Here is an 18,819-nt window from a genome sequence, read left to right as displayed (position 1 = left end):
TTTTTAAAATTGTCCTATAATCAGCAGAAGTGAGAGTGTCAATTCATTGTGTCAATGGTGTTTATATAAGATGATAGTCTATTCAAAGAAACTATTTGTGCTGCGCACAATGCCATTCGCTCCAAATTACACCCTTTAGTTTTATTCATCCATTGTGCGGGAAATAAAGAACGGATAACAATAATAATCAAAGGCTAGAGCGTCAAACGTCAGGTATCCAAGCGGCTCAGTCCGGCTGAAACGTTTTCAGGCAACATTATTAATCCATTGCGCAGGAAATAAAGAACAGATTACAATAACATAACATTCTCTATAAGCAGTATGTAGGTGATACTTAAGTCCATCAAATTAAAATAAATATTGTAACGCCCAAACCACACCTATGCATAATGTAACGGGTAGCACAGGTGTTTTAAGGATAAGGCTGGTGTCGGAAGATAGCAACTTTCCCACGGGAACGCCCCCTTGCACCATGCTAAATCCCCAAATTGTGGTTTTAGCACACGCACACGTACACGTACACGCACGTGCACGTGCACGTGGACGCGCACGCACACACACACGCACACACACACACACACACACACACACACACACACACACACACACACACACACACACGCACACACACACACACACACACACACACACACTAACGCACACGCACACACAAGCATGCACGCACACACAGAACATGACTGTGTGCACAAAAGCAAACAAAGGAGGCACATATGAGGGGGCACTAAATACTTAATCACTTAAAATGAATTATACTCCATTATACGTAATCCGGGTAAGGACTTCAAATATGACCTCATGGTATCCCACAATCCCTCTGATCCGCAAGCTCGAAACGCGGCGCGAAGCCATGCGTTTCGAGCTTGTAGATCTGCTACTTTAAATATTTTGGAATTTGAATCCTAAAAAGTTACAGTTTTGGACGTATGAGGTTTCCACCCGACAGAGACGATATTCACTGAAAATAGCCGAGCTACAAGCTCAAACAGAAAACAGTTACTCTCTTTGTTGTAAAGTGGTCAAATAGTGTACGGGTACAATTTTATAATAAACTCAGGACAAGTGGTGCTGATGCTCCATACGCTGTACTGATGAAACATTCATTCAGATCAGTTTCACTCAATGTTATCAAGTCATCAATGATGAGGTGAACGGAATATCACATTCTACTCTCACAGTCCAGTTTAGCATTTAAATGCGCATTTTCTCAAAGTGCATAAAACCAAGTTATATCAACTATAACAGTACATGCAGCGGCAGCAGAAATTACATTTTGGTTGGGCATTAATTTGATTATACTCTACCAGGGTAAGATACGCCATATGCAAAACTTTCATTTGAATGATTCTGTATCGGACACATTTTTATATTATTAAAGTATTCCATATTCTTTGCCAATTGGCTGCAGAAAGGGGACCTCTAAAAGTCCTTCTCAACAAAAGTTGTGTTGGCGAGTTACTCTGAGCTATAGAGAGGAGTTTATAAATGTATATATTTTACAAACCAATTCTTTCCTGTCAACATTGCATACCCTTCTTTGTGGCCATCGGCACCCCTTTATAGTAGTATAGTAGTATATTGTTGGTAAGGCTAGAAGGAGGCCTTCCTTTAGATGACTATAGGAAACTATTTTATAGTATCCCCAGACACTTAATGCTACACCTCCGCTACCTGGCATTGACTAATGGTTTGTCTCCCGCTGAGAATAAATGATTATGCCAAAGAAGACAAGATGGAAGAGAATTTCCCTCACCCGCTGTCACCCTGACGTCCCTATTTTGGGAATGTCATTATTTTTCAAACATTTTCGCCATTTTTCAAAATGTTTCACTTCTTTCCAAAAGTTTTCCCTTATTTTCTTTTTTTGTTAAAAAAAAGAAAAGAAATGCAGGCCACACCGCTCTGTGCCTGCATAGTTGACCTCCTTCACTAGAAATGATAGCTTTGATGGAGTCTATTCATTATTCTTTTCAACTTGATCACTCCTCATTGTTTATATGTGCAGTAGCGCTACAGTAGCAGAGCTACCATGAGCAAAGGGCAAAGGCTGCTAGCGCCCAGGGCCCCATGCTCTCCAGGTTGTTTTTGTTCATTCATTTTTCATTTTTATATTTTTTCAATAATGATGTACCGACCAAAGAAAAAACTAAGTTATTTAACCCTATAAAACAGGTAACAATTGATGCATAATTAGTTTTTTTCTTAAATTGATCTGAGCTTTTGTTGCTTATCAAGCAATGCACATCTGCGTGTGCCTACGACTTTATCTTAGAATAGGCCTTGTAATGTTGTAGACCGCTATATCTACTTAACGTTTCAAATTGAAAGACAACTTTATTGGCAAGACATTTGTAATTTGCATTGCAACTGCATAACAAGAAAAAGTGTTCTACTAAATCACAACTAATTTGTCAAACGCAACATAGCTTGTCAGTCCATTGTGGCGTTCTATGTGCTTTTTGCTTAGTGTTGGTAATGGCGTAACTATATCTAGTTGGTTAATGGCTTAACTGCAAACACACAGCCTAAGTGCAGACTAGACACAGACAGGTGGTTGCTCTTTATGCTGCTTTGCTCTCTCTGGTATTTTATCCCTATGTGTAAAAATAGGCATGGCATTGGGTTACAGCGCACATGGCCTGTCGTTGTCCAGAAGAAGTGGTGCTGAATGTCGCTGTCCACCGGGTGTGGTGCTGAACCATTCACCAATCGATGCATGTAAAGCAAAGTGTGCTGTCTTTGGTATTCTACCATGACTGGCAAGCTGTTTTATTATGTTTTGTACTTCAGAACAAGCTTGTCTGTTGTGTTGCTTGGCTCATACAATTTTTTGATTACGATATGATATCAGAATGGCCACTTGAGAGTGCTCCGGCCCCTCTGTGTATTTGTGAGTCAGTGGTGTGGCAAATCATGAGTTGGATAAAACCACTAACATATTTTGTAACTTTCCTCCACTACCCCGGATCTGAACCCAGTTTCCTGCGTAACTGCTGATTTATATTACCACTGAGCTAATAGAGCCTGCCTGCTTGCTCAGGGGATGAATTGAATCTTGACCATCAGGTCATAATTCGTGTCATATCCTGTTTCTAGGTGAGACATGACCTTTGACACGATCTAAATGTCTCAATAGAAGAGCAGGGAGACAAAATACAACCACCCCAATTGCATACGTTATGTTGTATTAACATACTCTACTCTACCATACAGATATATTAAACTTGCCTAGGTGGGTGTACGGTGGGCGGATGATGGACGTCACAAGCGTACACAGCAAAAAGACGGGTGTTGAATTGATTCTCTCAGAGTCAATTTCAACTCTTTTTCAGGGTTTATATAGGTCCACACTTTCTAGAGTTAAATTAACACTTTGGAAATAGTTAACATTTAACACTATACCAAGAGTTCCTTCTTTAACTCCTTACCAGAGTTAAAGTAATTAGACAAATAACACTGCTCAGAGTTAAATGTTTACTCTTTACCAGAGTTAGATAAATAACACTGCTCTGAGTTAAATGTTTACTCTTTACCAGAGTTAGATAAATAACACTGCTCTGAGTTAAATGTTTACTCTTTACCAGAGTTAAATAAATAACACTGCTCCGAGTTAAATGTTTACTCTTTACCAGAGTTCAATAAATAACACTGCTCTGAGTTAAATGTTTACTCTTCACCAGAGTTCAATAAATAACACTATGCTCTGAGTTAAATGTTATACTCTTTATACCAGAGTTAAAGTAACACTAAAGGGATTAGACAAATAAGACTTTATAACAGTTTAAAACATTTATTTTGGCAATAATATCCCAGTCCAGTCCGTCACAGTCCAATCCGTCATTCATTCCAACATTATGAATGAAGGTATAACATACAAACTTTCATCTGAAACACTGGCATTGGTTTGAATTCTATTCAGACATTGTGTCTTGTGAAAAACATCCCACTGTTGTTTGGTGACATTATTCCTGCAGGGAACCAAAACTGGAATTTGTTACTGTTGTTACTTCAAATAATGAACATAGTGTTTTCACCTTCTCTCACTCTAGGCATGACAACATATTTAAAGCATTTGATTTTGGAGCACCACACACTATTTAAGCACTTGTATCCACACAGAAATGTAATACCGAAGCATCACTTTATGATCCATTATCCATCTGCTATTAGGAAAATTGGCCCATTACTACATATGTGGTGTATGAGGTTTGAAGCTAAACACAAGATGTTTAAAGATTATTTTAAAAAAATTCAAAAACATAACAAAATCACTGGCTAAAAAGCATCAGATGGCCATTGCTCATCACTGGGAAACCTCCATTCTCAAACACAATGAGTATGGGCCAACCAAACCTTTTTCCCTCAGTTGTGAGAATGTGGTTAACAATTCTAATCTTGAAATGATCTTGTCAAAAGAGGTTCTCTCAACCACATGGGTTAAAGTAGATGGTGTTGAGTATAAAGCTGGACTTGTTGTTTGCAGTGCAATAGAAGAAGACATGCCAGTCTTGTCAAATAAGTGACATACTTTTAGTTGAGGACCACATTTTGTTTTTTTCAAGCAAGCTATTTACAGAGGAGTTTGATGAGCATCATCATGCATTCAGAGTATCACAAAGTGAGGCAAGGTGTATAATTAAACTGTCTGAACTTAAATTTTATACACCATTTGATATTCAGAGCTCATAGGATAGCCTTTCTGACACATGAAACAGCTCAGCATTGCTTTAGCCACTTACTCAAAAAATGCCAATATGGTCTGGTTCAGCAGCCTGGATCTCAGTTCCCTAACTCTGGGTGTCTCCTTCATTTTCCCCACATCAATGTTATACACTGTTGTCTGCAGGAATGTGTAGAAGCTTACAAGTGCAGCATCGTAAGACACATTAAACACAAAATGTGCTTTGAAAAGTTCATCAAATGCCCCGAGCGAGCGGTTTGCCTGGCATGGGATGAGATGCTGATCCATGACGATGTAGAAGCTGTCGATCTTGCTCTTCTGACGCCCAACAGCAAGGAGGTACGGCTGTGGATTCTTCTGGTTGCGTAGATGCTCTTCCAAACTGCAGCATGACTAGGGTTGAGATAAGAAAACTGAACATTAGACAAGAATAATGTGCAGCTGTGAAGATCTTGCCACGCTCTCTACAGTACATCACACTCTGCAAATGGACATGCTACCAACTGTGCCCAGAGAGCTAGATCCCTTGGTGGAGCGTAGTAATGGGTGTTTCTTTCTGAGGAGTGAGATCATGTTCTATTCAGTTACACAGCCACAGAGAAAACTACATAATAGAAGTGATCATTCAAACATTGCCTCACTGGCTAGTGCAAGATGGGATACCAAGACTGGATGGAGTGCTACAGTGATGGTCAGGTCTACATCTATACCATTACAGGAACACTGAACTTCTTGTGAAAATTGAGTTGCCCAATACCTCACTGACGATAGAGCATAACAGGGCTGTTATAAAACAAGAATAAAACACAATGAGTAGGAATTACTGTTACATTAAAGGGCAAGACCACTTTGGTAGAGGTTTGGGTTGTGTAGTTACCTTGCCATGATGTAACTAAGGGCGGTTTCTCACTGGATCCGTTTGAATCGAAGCGTTCCCCAGTACGCTTGGCTGGCCAGCATTCACACTGCCCAAGATCCAATCGCATCAGAGAACACTTGCATGTATACCCCCGATCCTATAGGTGGCGGCATGCACATAGTGTTTCTTCTGTGGACACAGACGTCATCAACTATGCGATAATGTTTGTGGTCGTCGCGCAGAAATATAGGCTGGAGAGCTATGCTGGGGAGGGGAGGCGATCTATGTAAGTGCACGGTCTTTGGGGAGCCTCGCCCCGAAGCGGGGAGAACGCACTGAGCGCTCAACACAGTGAGCGCACAGAAGTCAAGCCACAGACTTCTGTGTTGTTGACGGACAACGGATGTACGCTTATGAGAAACAACACAAATAAAACCTGGTGAAACACTTGTGTGCATTAGCGCAAGATGAGGATACAGGAAACATTCAGTCTAAATGTCCAATTTGCTAACCTTCACAACTACTAATACTTTTGTATTTGAAACTTTAAATTTCTCTAAATATTATAAACTTTCACGACAGCTTAAGTACAAAAATATATCATTTATGAAAAGGCAACTATAGCCTATACAGTGAAGTCCGACTGAATGACTGAAACCTTGTATTGTGAATTGTACTTCCATGTACTGTTTCTCATGTCTAAATAAAGTACATCAATCCAACGTCTTTTCTTTTTTGACTCTCTTGGTGTGGGGATTATCTGGCACATGTATGTATCTGTTATGAAAGAGAAATTGCATCATGAATGAAACGGCTATAGTCCTTGGGAAACTATAAACCTACGTAGGCCTACATCTAAATGAGTTACCATATTTACTTACAAATTTCAAATTACAAAGCCTTATAAGCTATATATTTCTGGGATGCATAGTAGCTGAAACTCCACAAGATACCCACAAGATATACTATATGCGCTGCTCGCGCACCTGAAATGCGCGATGGAGACCCGCCAATGTTTCATGACTGATAGACATGAAAGAAGGCCCTTCACAGCTAATAGAGAATTTTTAATTTTAAGAATCGGTTCAGAATTGAATGAGTAAAATTGTTAGAAAGGCTCCCATAATATAAGTTGATTATTATTTCAATTGTTATGTTCCACCTTAAGAGTAATATGCACCAGCCCACCTTAACACACTCTAATGTGTGAGGGGGCCGTGATTTTGCCATAACTTCTTTCATTTTTTTAAAATATATATTTTTAATGTTTATTTTATTTGAAAGTGGAGTATCCCTTTAAGTGCGCAATGCATTCTGGGGCGTTTTCATTCATTCAGTAGCACCGGCTAGAAGAGCAGTGTTTTTGTTGGCTGTTTTTGTCGAGTTTATATACCGTCACCTATTCCAAATAGCGGGCCACTTCCGTCTAATGGTACGCTTGCTTTCACATTGCAGCGTACCGTACCCGAAAACGCATGATCCGGATCCGAAACTGCCTCCGGAGGTGGTTTCGGGAACGGAACGGTTACGCGTTTCGCGGGTCGATTCGCTACATTCACACTAGCCAAGCGGTCTGGAGCGCGCACCCGGGACCTGAGTGTGAAACGGCTCTAAGGTGGACAAGAAATCAAAAAGAATTGTTCCATTGTTTAGAAATTGATAATTCAAAATATGCTCCTCATTGACTTATATTATACGGTCAAACAGCTCTCAAAGTCAAAAACGAACACAAACAAAGTTGATTCAGACAATATAGAACATCACCAAACCCAGTACTGTTTTTTTTTTAATAAAAATGTTAACTTCCTGTTGATTTGTTGATTTAGCTATTTTTATTAAGAAGAAAACCCGGACTGGATCCACGGATCCGGATCTTCAAATAGTAAAATCAACAGGAAGTTGTCATTTTTATTTAAAAAACAAACAGTACTGGGTTTGGTGATGTTCTATATTGTCAGAATCAGCTTTGTTTGTGTTCGTTTATGTGCTAAAAGAGTGACTTTGAGTGCTGTTTCATTGTACAATGTAAGTCAATGAGGAGCGTATTTTGAATTATCAATTTCTAAACAATGGAGCAATTATTTTTGATTTCTAGTCCACCTTTGGAGTTACATCATGGCAAGGTAACTACACAACCCAAACCTCTACCAAAGTGGTCTTGCCCTTTAAGGAACATCACATCACTGAATACATTTTTTTTTAACTCCTTAATATTATTACCTTATGAAAGACTACAAGTCTCTCAACTGCATCACAGGCACTGACTTTTGGAGACTTCGGTCCCCCAGGTGGTGGTGGAAGGAGATGCAACAGCAACAACAGGGAGGCCATTTCTGGGTCGTAGGCTGAGGACAGAGTCACAACAACAGAGAAAACAGGGAGTCATTTATAGTTGGGGGCGAGAGGTAATGCTTTTGGTTCCGTCCGTTCATCCGTCGCATCGCAAGATTACGTGAAAAATACCAAACCTATTTTCATGATGGAGGGGTATCGCATGGGCCACATAAGAGCCCATGACATTTTGGAGCGGATCCGACAGGTCCACACGTGGCCAAATTAATCATATAGTGATGAAAATTAATGATGCAACTGTACCTGCAATTATTGTAAATAAGTTAAAACAAATACAACTCACTTGTTGCATCATCAGGATCACTTCCTGGGGGACTTTCTGCTGACTGCACCAAGCGAAGCAACAGTGGTGTTGAAGTGAGCTGCGAGGCCTCTTTTATGATATTTGCCTTGAAGATCAGATCCCATTTCTGAAGCAGCTGGGAGGAGGTGTCATCATTAAATAGGAGAGTGAAGTCTTGCTCCACCTTTAAAGGAAGACAATATTACTGTGCATTACTACAACAGGAAATAATGTACTTTCAAAATTCAAGCCATTCTAAACATCTCATTCCAACTTACCAGTCCTTTTGTATCCATGAATCTTGGGAAGGCGGCAAGGACATCAACCTCTTTGCTGGGGTCATTAACAAGCTTCTGGCGGTGCTGAAAGGTCTGTCTCATCTTCTGGAAGATCTGGGAGTTGTCAGTAGTATGGTTGAGCAAAGACATGGCCTCTTTGCAAGCATCCCCATCAAGCTGCTCTTCCCTAATAACAACCCTCTGAGAAGTTGGGCCTCCAGGAGAATGACCAGTAGAGCTGCTTGGTGGCAGTGCAGATCCTTGACTTCGTTTGGACTTCCTTTTGACTGTTTTCAGACGCCAAGCGATGTATCCTGTGTTGCTGGGAGCATCATAGAAGTGTTCCTGAAAATAAACAAATACATATGTTGTCATACTTAGCTCATAGGAAATCTCATAATTCAACTGTCAATGTCATGCACACAGCTTTATGTCACATCATGCAAGAAGGACATGATAGTGTCATGCAAACAATAATAATGACTATTACATAGCCTTTCTTGGAATATGGATCCTTGAGGGAAGGGAACAGCATCACTATCCCAAGAGCATACTCTTCTCTGGTTGCTTTAGTGGGGAGGTACCTGAGAGGATATATTAGATTAGTTAATCTAAATGTATGCAATGAACATGCAGTTACTTGACACAAATAAAATAACATGAAACACATACCCATGATGATTATCCACCATGTGAGATACCAGGATGTTAACCATTTCTCGTCTTGTGCCATCAGTTAGGGTTCCTGCTGTTTGGTACTGCTGTAGTACGTCTTCACCACCAGACTTGCCTCGCAACACAGCTTCTATCAACTAATAAAAAGAAAACACATGAGAAAGCAACACATGGTGATAAATCACCTTTCCAGAGACTGAGGGTCAAAACATTTGAAGCAACACATGAGAATAAAACTGATACCTGTTTAGCAGACACTGCACCAGTTGTTTCCTCAATTCTTGGTCTCTTGCTAGGGACCACATCTAGTATTATAGTTGATGCATTTGAGCTGAAGCTTGAGTCAGACAACGCGGAGGTGGAGCAATCAGAGAATTCTAAAGGAAAAGAAAAAAAGTAGGCTAAATAATTGTAGGGTGTGTAGAGTGCTTGTTTAAATGCCTGTCTTTAGACCTCACCATCATTTGAGAAAACTGTCAGCACCACATTGCCCTGTCCAACAAGGTCACTGAATATCTCAGCATCAACATCTGTCCCTGTTGCATCCTTGTATGCAACTTCTGCATCAGGTGGCAGGCAAAATCTCTCTATGACTGGAAAAGATAGTACAGTGAGAATAAACTGAATGTGCTTTTCAACGCATAGTCAGGGGATATTAGCAGAATATTTTCCAATCTTGGAATAGATTCCTTACCAAAAAAAATCTTCGCCAATGTGTTTGTAAAGGTGTCTAGTAACACATCTCACAAAGACTGAAATGCAGTCCCCCTAGGAGAATTTTTGACAGCTCCTTAAAGTTGGGGTACCCACCATAACCTTGGTTAAAAAAAATCAAAAAAAAAAATCAAAATTTAATTCTGTTTTAAGTAGCATGTGAGGGGTCAAACTAGGGTGTTTTTATGATTCTGAATCCATTGCAAGCATTTGTTTTGCACCAAAACCACTCCTTGGGCTAAAAACGGCCACAGCCATCCTTTTCCAGGTATACTTTTTGTGTAAAAAGCCCATTGAGATTGGGCCGTTTTTAGCCCAAGGAGTGGTTTTGGTGCAAAACAAATGCTTGCAATGGATTTAGAATCATAAAAACACCCTAGTTTGACACCTCACATGCTACTTAAAACAGAATTAAATTTAGATTTTTTTTTAAACCAAGGTTATGGTGGGTACCCCAACTTTAAAGGAGCTGTCAAAAATTCTCCTAGGGGGACTGCATTTCAGTCTTTGTGAGATGTGTTACTAGACACCTTTACAAACACATTGGTGAAGATTTTTTTTGGTAAGGAATTTATTCCAAGATTTTTTTAATATCCCCTGACTAGCAGCACTGTTTGTCTCACAGCAAATTACTTCACATTAAATGCATTCATCCACCACTGTATAATAATTAAATAAACCTAGAACATGTTCCCTTACAAAACCCATCCCCACTAGGAGTTCAAATTTGATGTGCCATGATATATGCTTAATGTTACCTTTTTCATGGAACTGCATAAAGTCAAACCGTCCATCAACTTCATCCAACTTCACATACTTCTGCAGTTGTTTGTACTTCACCTGGACCAGCATTTTACTCAGAACTGCAAAAAGATAACAAAATAAATTAACACAAATAACTACAAATGAAGCTTAGTTACTATATGCAGTAGTTATAGTAGGCTACAAACAAAACAAAGCTTTGTTTTCATCCTTGGGAATTACAAAATTGTCATAAAGTTGGAGACTTTTTTTACCACGGTTATTTTGTTAGAAAACAATGCTAGACAAGCTCCCTTATCTTAAAGTAGCAACAACATCCTACTGTACCTTCATTGACATCACACTAACAGGATCGGTCATAATCTAATTTTAATGTTCTGTGATTCTTCTACACATAGAAGTAATGCAGCCATCCTCTTTAAATCATGCCTCCATCAGAGCTTTTGCAACAGGTGGTGGTTGCTGATTAATTAATGGCAAGTAGGCTACACACAGAGCACAATGAATTAGAATGCTATGGAGGTGAATAAGAATAATGTTCACTGTTTGTAGCCTTTACAGAATAAACTTGTGAGCATTTGGCTTAGTCTATTTTCAGTGCAAATGGCCATGCAAGACCACAGACTGCATGGTTTATGTTGTAACCTGTTCACCATTACTAGTCTTGACAAACATTTTGTAAAGCATAATAGGCCTACATCTCCGTGGATGTTAATTTGTAGCTACATACTGCAGTTTGCAGCACATATTTACAATTATTTCAATAAGTATGCACTTACCATGAAATGAGATGTTGTTAGAAGAACACACATTGAAGAACATCCACCATCCACCGTCATTTGTGCTCATCAATTCAAAATGAATTGCAGGTGGGGGCGGGAGGAGCTTAATTACATCTCTGCAGAGTTGGGTTAACACTGATGTGAACACCATTTAAATCAGAAAGTGTTAAAATTACACTTTGGGAGTGAAAATCAACTCTAGGCGGAGTTGGGTAACACTGATTTTAATCAACTATTTAAAACAACTCCAAACACTTAACCATTACATCAGAAAGTGTTAAAATTACACTTTGGGAGTGGAATTAACTCCGGGCTGAGTTGGTTGCTCATCAATTCAAAATGAATTGCAGGTGCGGGCGGGAGGAGCTTAATTACATCTCTGCAGAGTTGGTTTAACACTGATGTGAACACCATTTAAATCAGAAAGTGTTAAAATTACACTTTGGGAGTGTAATTAACTCCGGGCTGAGTTGGGTAACACTGAAGTGATCAACTCTTTCAAATAACTCCAACATTGAACCCAAATTAAATATGAAGGTGTTAAAATGACACTTTGGGAGTTGAAATCAACTCTGCAATGTTTAACCCTGAAATTTCAACTCTTGAATTTTTGCTGTGTAACAGCAGGACTTGTGAGGCGCACCGTTGCTCCGATCCGCACCTAACTTGGCACAAATACTGGTCAGGGGTCTGCCCCAGGGGCCCTGCCAGGCTCCCCTGGGTGCCACCGGCACACCATTTCTCCAATACTCACCAAATTTGGCAGAAGCACTGTTCAGGTACACCGTTACTCCAATCTGCACCAAATGTGCCACAGACACTGATCAGTGGTCTGCCATGAGAACAGTATTATTTTCAGGCCACATTTCCGGCCTGAAAACAAGGTAACGGCAGATGTACAGTATATAACAACAACATTCATCTTACTTAACATCTGACAACGCTCCAGAAAGCTGCAAGTCATGAGGGCCATTATTTAGTTTATTCCCCTCATTCTCCCGTTACTTATTTTTTTATGTCTGTTTGTTTTAAATTCAAGTAATCTGTTGTGATCAACAGAGAAAGGAAGGTAGAGATGGCACAGATACGCCATGAAGGTCACGTGCGTTCTGGATTCTAACTCACGGTGACAGCGCGATGCGTCCTATTGCCCGCTGAGCTAACAGCGAGCCCCTCCTCCCTCTTTTTTATTTTTTGCGCCCTTGAGGAATGATATTATTTTTCTCCTTTGCCCACCCAACCCACCTCCCCCCCCAACCCACCTCCCCCCCCCCACTCATTTTTGTCTTTTTTTCCCCCCGTTTCTTATTCCAGCCTTTCATTACTGGCCCTCTGCTGTCCTTCCTCCTGTCTGCTGGGGTTTTTCAGCCTCTCAGTGGCTGTTTCCCTCTCATTCTGCCTGCCCCCGCCGCCCTTCTCACACACACACACACACACACACACACACACACACACACACACACACACACACGCGCGCGCACACACACACACACACACACACACACACACACACACACACACACACACACACACACACACACACACACACACACACACACACACACACACACACACACACACACACACACACACACACACACACACACACACACACACATGCTTTAATCAGTCACTGCCTCCCCTGCTGTCCGCTGTGGAGTGAGAAATGAATCTGATCCAGCTTCTTGTTGTCTCCCAACTGTGCGCTGACACAGATGACACCGCACTGACATGCACGCACACACACACACACACACACACACACACACACACACACACACACACACACACACACACACACACACACACACACACACACACACACACACACACACACACACACACACACACACACACACACACACACACACACACACAAGTGCACAGACTTTCTGTTCGTGCACAATGACAGGCAGGCAATGACATGCTTGAGTAAACACACACACACACACACACACACACACACGTATTACTACATTACACTTGAGAACATCCTGTCGTTATTGACTGCATAATGCAATTATTTGCCAACCACTTACCGTACCTTAAGCCCTTAAGCTTTATAGCCTAACCTTAACTCTAAACTTTAACTCTAAACCTCAACTCTAAACTCTATTAACTCTAGTCTAAACCTTAACTTTAAACCTTAATTCTAAACCTTAATTCTAAACTTTAAACCAAAACTACATTTTAAGACTAGATTTTTTTTTTTAAGCAAAAAAAAGGGCGCGCAACTAAGTATAAATCAGCCATAACTCTAACCCCTTAACCTAATCCTAAACCCAGCCTGAATATGTTCCTAATTGTATGCCTAACTTTCCTTTCAAACCATAAAAAAAACTATTTCTCTCATGAGGGCCAGGAAATTATTTCTTAAATTGTATTATACTGGTGGGGACATTTGGCCCTCACAAGTATCGTAATACAAGTACACACTCACACAAACACACACGCCTGGACACTCACACTCACATGCACACCCACACTCTCACACACACACACACACACACACATTCATTTTCCCCCTGCGGCTCATGACAGTCTCCTCCCCTCCTTAAACCCTGAACTTGCCATGCATGCACAGCGCGTGGCGATGCAGGCCCGGCCAAACTGGACAGCAGCAAACGCTGCAGGGCTGACAGCGGGCCTGACCCCGCCATCTGCTGCTGGGAGGCACCGGGGTGGAGGTGTGGAGAGGAGAGGGAGGGGAGGGGGGGGGACATCTTTGGCCTCCGCAGGATTGTTGAGACAGACGGGAATCCATTAGAACCTTGGTGGGTGACGGTATCCGAGACGGGTCCAGCTGGACGTGCTTTCACTATGCAGCACAAAGCCTGAACTATCAATTTATCCCCATCTGGCCCTCGCCTTTAGGGCCACCCCCGCCCCCGCCACCCCCCCCCCCCCCCTCCCCCAACCCCCAACCCCCAGCGTCAGTCCTCTCATCCTCTCGTCAGTCTCTCATGGACCCCCGGCACCAGTGGTGGGAGAAGACCTTAGATTTGTTTTTTGACTTAAGTAAAACAATACCACAATAAAAAAATATATACTCTGTTCTAATTTCCCTTTCAGTACAAAAGTATAATGGCAAATGAACTTAACGTTACCAAAGTAAAAGTACTTACAATTAAAAATAATACATTTGTCATACTTTTGCGAATATAGCCATTCTACAAGCTCACAACTTGCAGATTGGCTATTTTCGAATAGTCTCAGTACACAATAGCGCGTAAGTGGTTAATGTATGTTTTGTAATGATAATCTATCTGCAAAGTAGCCAGTAACTAAAGCTGTCAAATCATTGTAGTGCTGTAAATAAATACAATATTTGCCTCTGAGATGTATGGAGTGGAAGTATAAAGTGTCAAAACAAATTAATACTGGCCCGGACCGCTGGCCTTGCGGTCCGGGCACCTAGGCTCTGAAGCAGCCTGACAGTGCATCGCGGGTTTGAGTCCCATTCCCAACGATCTTTACTGCATGTCTCTCCCCATCTCTCTTTCCCTGGTTCCTGTCCATCTACACTGTACAACAATCAATTAAAGTCAGAAAAAGACCCAAAAATATAATTAAAAAATATATATATATACTTACAGTGCTTGAGTAAATGTATTTACTTACTTTCCACGATTGCCCAGCACCCCCCTCTCCCATTATATCTCTCTCTCTCCCAGCACTTCTCTTCCCCTTCCTCCATTCATCACTCACAACTATCATCCCATTCCTTTCTCCTCCAGGCCGTAGCGAAGCACCAGAGATCACCAAGCCTCTCCAAACCACCCGTCCCCACCAGCCACGGCGCCCCCCCAAGGCCCCGTGGGCTATTTCCACACGGAATTCATTACGTCTCCCCCCCCCCCGCCCCCTCCGCCCCGGCCTCCCTTTATCTTCTTCATCCACCGATCCATCTATCTACCCAGTCACCCATCCAACCAAATATTCATCGACTGCCTGACGCCATCCATTCATCACCCAGCATTCACTGGTGTGTGTGTGTGTGTGTGCGTGTGTGTGTGTGTGTGTGTGTGTGTGTGGGGGGGGGGGGGGTTCCGCCACTCGGGATTATCAAACGGGCACGGAGGGAAGGCTTGTCTTGTGTGGGCAGCCTTCACCTCGGGAGCAGCTTTGCTATATCCATACCCAATGCCAAGTACCACGGCATATTTCTTTCTCTCTCTCTATGCTGTACATAAATATAGTATATTTTTCCTTTTCTTTTCTGTTTTCTCTCACCTCGAGGCACAAGCACAGCCCACACCCCTGCTGCTGAGAAGAACCATAGGCGGGGGATTGCATAAGAGCGATAACTAGCAGAGAGAGAAGCCCAGGCAAGGCGTGGGGACACATTAGCTACACAGGAGAGACCGACCGGGGGAGGATAAGGCATGAGGAGATACCCTGCACCACAACATCTTCTCTGCTTGGCTGGCTCCCCGGGAGTGGCTCCCTATCACCTACTGTCAGCCCACTGTAAGCCCGGGAGGGAGATGGAGGGAATTTGGAGGAGGAGGTTGTGGTGGTGGCATAAGAAGTGGATTGATGATAAGGTAATGCCACAGGATGATTAGGTGGTTCTCAAAGTGCGGTCTGGGGACCCCCAGGGGTCCTTGGGGGGGGGGGGGTGGCGGGGGGGGGGGGGGGGTACCAGGGGGTCCCCAGCTAAATAGGTTAATCTAGCGTCACGGTCATTTTAACCACTTTAACCATATTTTATACTTTGGCTACTCTGGCGCAAAATATTATGGAGATGGGGGGGGGGGGGGGGAGCAGCCAAATACATATAATTTTTTGGGGGGGTCCTTGACATGAAAAAGTTTGAGAACCAGTGGATTAGAGGAGGTGACAGAGAGAAGAAAGAAGGGGGGAAGGAGGGGGAGTGGAGGGAGGGAAGGAAGGAAGGAAGGAAGGAAGGAAGGAAGGAAGGAAGGAAGGAAGGAAGGGAGGGAGGGAGGGAGGGAGGGAGGGAGGGAGGAAGGAAGGAAGGAAGGAAGGAAGGGAGGGAGGGAGGGAGGGAGGGAGGGAGGGAGGGAGGAAGGAAGGAAGGAAGGAAGGAAGGAAGGGAGGGAGGGAGGGAGGGAGGGCCTCTGGCCATAGCTCTGCTCAATGGAAGGATATAGATGTCAGGCCACATCCCATCTGGTGAGGGGTAGAGTGGGGGGGGGGGGCGGGGGGCCAGGATCCTACAGTAGATCTAACACAACCCCTGTCGGCTGCCCATCCCAACGCATCCCATCTCTCTCTCTCTCTCTCTCTCTCTCTCTCTCTCTCTCTCTCTCTCTCTCTCTCTCACCACCCCCTAGCTCTGAGCATCCCCAGAGTGATCCCATATCAGCCCCTGATCCCCCTGCCCTCCATCAGGCGGCTTGCCGCCTCGGTGTCCCTCCTGCCTGCAACCACAGAGGGAGAGACCATGGCGCCAGCCAGCCTCTCAAGGTCACGAGATGCTCACTGCTGCCAGCAGATGAAACCCTAAACCTCTGTTTTGTCCAAAATGTGCTTTCTTTCTACTTTCTTCTGCATTCGCTCATTTCTTTTTCCTGCCTCCCAAGGCCCTTCTTTACTGTTATTTAACCAAAGCACTCTACTGGCATCCGAGCCAGCGTGACACAATTACCCTCACTATTCACAACATTATCAGCCATTTTACTTGATTCATACTGGAGATAACATTAATCCGCTGGTGCCTTGAGAGCCGGCTAAAAGACCTGCCTGTCCCGGGGCTCTCCGTATCTCAATGAGCAAAACACTGTAAATCCTCAGTTACTGGCCAAAGCCCAGTTTCCCCAAAAAGCTCCACACTGCACCAAAGCTCATCTTCTCCAATCGGCTTATTGAAGGACAACAAAATGAAAACGATATTCTGAGCCCCGGAATTGTAGTCAACCATTTCATCAACGCATAACACACTGCATGTGGTTTATTTTGTTGTTGTCGTTTTCCACTCACCGCTCATTTCGCTGTCTTTCCCACTGTCTCTGGCGCTGGGCAAGCAGTTCTCCAGGTAAACCCCGTTGTGGTAGCAGCTGTCTCCTTCCCTGAGCAGCGGCGGCGGCTCCCAGCACTGGCACGGCGTCTGCATGATGCCGCAGGGCCGGGCGGACGTGCTGGAAGCCAAGCAGTCCTCCAGCCACTGGCACAGCATCTGGCAGGCGGCCATGCTGGGGTTGCGCTTGCCCACCACCAGGTATTCCGTCTTGAACTCCCCGTCGCTCGGAGCCGCCGCGGGCGCCGGCGCGCCTTCCCGCGGCGCCCCCTTCCTCATCTGGAGGAACTGCTTGCTGGCCTCCAAGAAGGCGACGGGCGCCGAGGGGTCGCACAGCTTCACCACCTCGTCGAAGCCCTCCATGCCCAGGTAGGTGCGCGTGGTCTCCACGAAGGAGTCGAACTGGAAGGTACGGAGCTGCCGCGGCACGCAGCCGCCCCCCGCGGCGGTGGGCTTGGTCACCTTGATGAAGAGCGTGTAGCGCCGCGGGTCGGGGTTCTGCAGCGTCCAGGAGCAGGGCGTGCCGGGGAACACAGACGACGACAGGAAGAAGCCGAAGAAGCGGCTCTGGACCAGCGTGGAGCAGGAGTCCGACTCCGGGCCAGAGGGAGAGCACCGGCCCTCCATCAGCAACAGGGATAAAAGACAAAGCAGCGACACCGGCAGAGACCGACCCATGTGCCCAGGTATCCAACAAACTGTCATGTCTGGTCGACGACGGGACGAGGGGCTCCAAAAGGTCAACAGGGTGGTGGTGCCGCTCGGCCCGCGGGGAACGGGTGCGTCGGCGACGTCAGTCTCGGTGACGGGGGTCCGCAGGTCACGGAAAGGGAAATCCACCCGCAACGCCGGAGGGTTAAGGGGGGGGGGGGGGAGAAGGAGGGAGAGGAGATGGCCGAGGAGATGGCCGAGGAGGGGCGAGGGGGGGAGGTTCTCAGAGATCCAGAGTTCGGTCCATGGCTGCGTCAGTCACCCTGGACATTCTGAGGAACCTGTGAAATAAAACGAGAGGAGAATTAGCTCTGAGATGAAGTTGCGATAAGTTCTGTTTATTGCGACAACGTGACGTCCTTATGTGTCCTGTTGTTTTCCAGTAAACACGGTGATTAATCCATTAAGGCCGGGAACGCATGCTGTGTCATTTAGATTTCTTTGGCTATTCAAAAAATAGCAGATATACAAGCTTGTAGATCTGCTTTTTTCTTTAAATCTTGAAAATGTGTGCAAATCTCATTTTTAATTCAATTCTTTGCTTCTGGAGATTCTACAAATGTCTTCTAAATCCTAACAGTTTGTTGAAAAAACCTTTTTCATGTCAAGGACCCCCAAAATGACATGTATTTGGCCGTGGACCCCCATCTCAAAATATGTTGCTCCAGGGACCCCCCAGAAGCAAAGATTTGAGTAAAAATTGCTATTCAAAGATTTGCAC

At 43.8% G+C, this 18,819-nt stretch overlaps 1 protein-coding gene across 1 annotated transcript in view; it reads right to left on the bottom strand.

Annotated features, from left to right (window-relative positions):
- adgrb1a (adhesion G protein-coupled receptor B1a) overlaps positions 1 to 18,065 on the bottom strand; it is a gene marked incomplete at its 5' end in the record, with an annotated part of 103,075 nt that extends 85,010 nt beyond the window's left edge. The window contains 1 exon segment of the mRNA XM_080425945.1: positions 17,351 to 18,065. Coding sequence (XP_080282071.1) covers positions 17,351 to 18,065 — 715 coding nt within the window.
- Between the last annotated feature and the right edge of the window lie 754 nt (positions 18,066 to 18,819).

The sequence above is a fragment of the Gymnoscopelus braueri genome (genome assembly GCF_963280865.1).
Source record: "Gymnoscopelus braueri genome assembly, chromosome: 4".
Taxonomy (NCBI): Eukaryota; Metazoa; Chordata; class Actinopteri; order Myctophiformes; family Myctophidae; genus Gymnoscopelus; species Gymnoscopelus braueri.
Note: the sequence above shows the minus strand (reverse complement) of the source record. Positions and strands in the feature narration are given on the sequence as shown.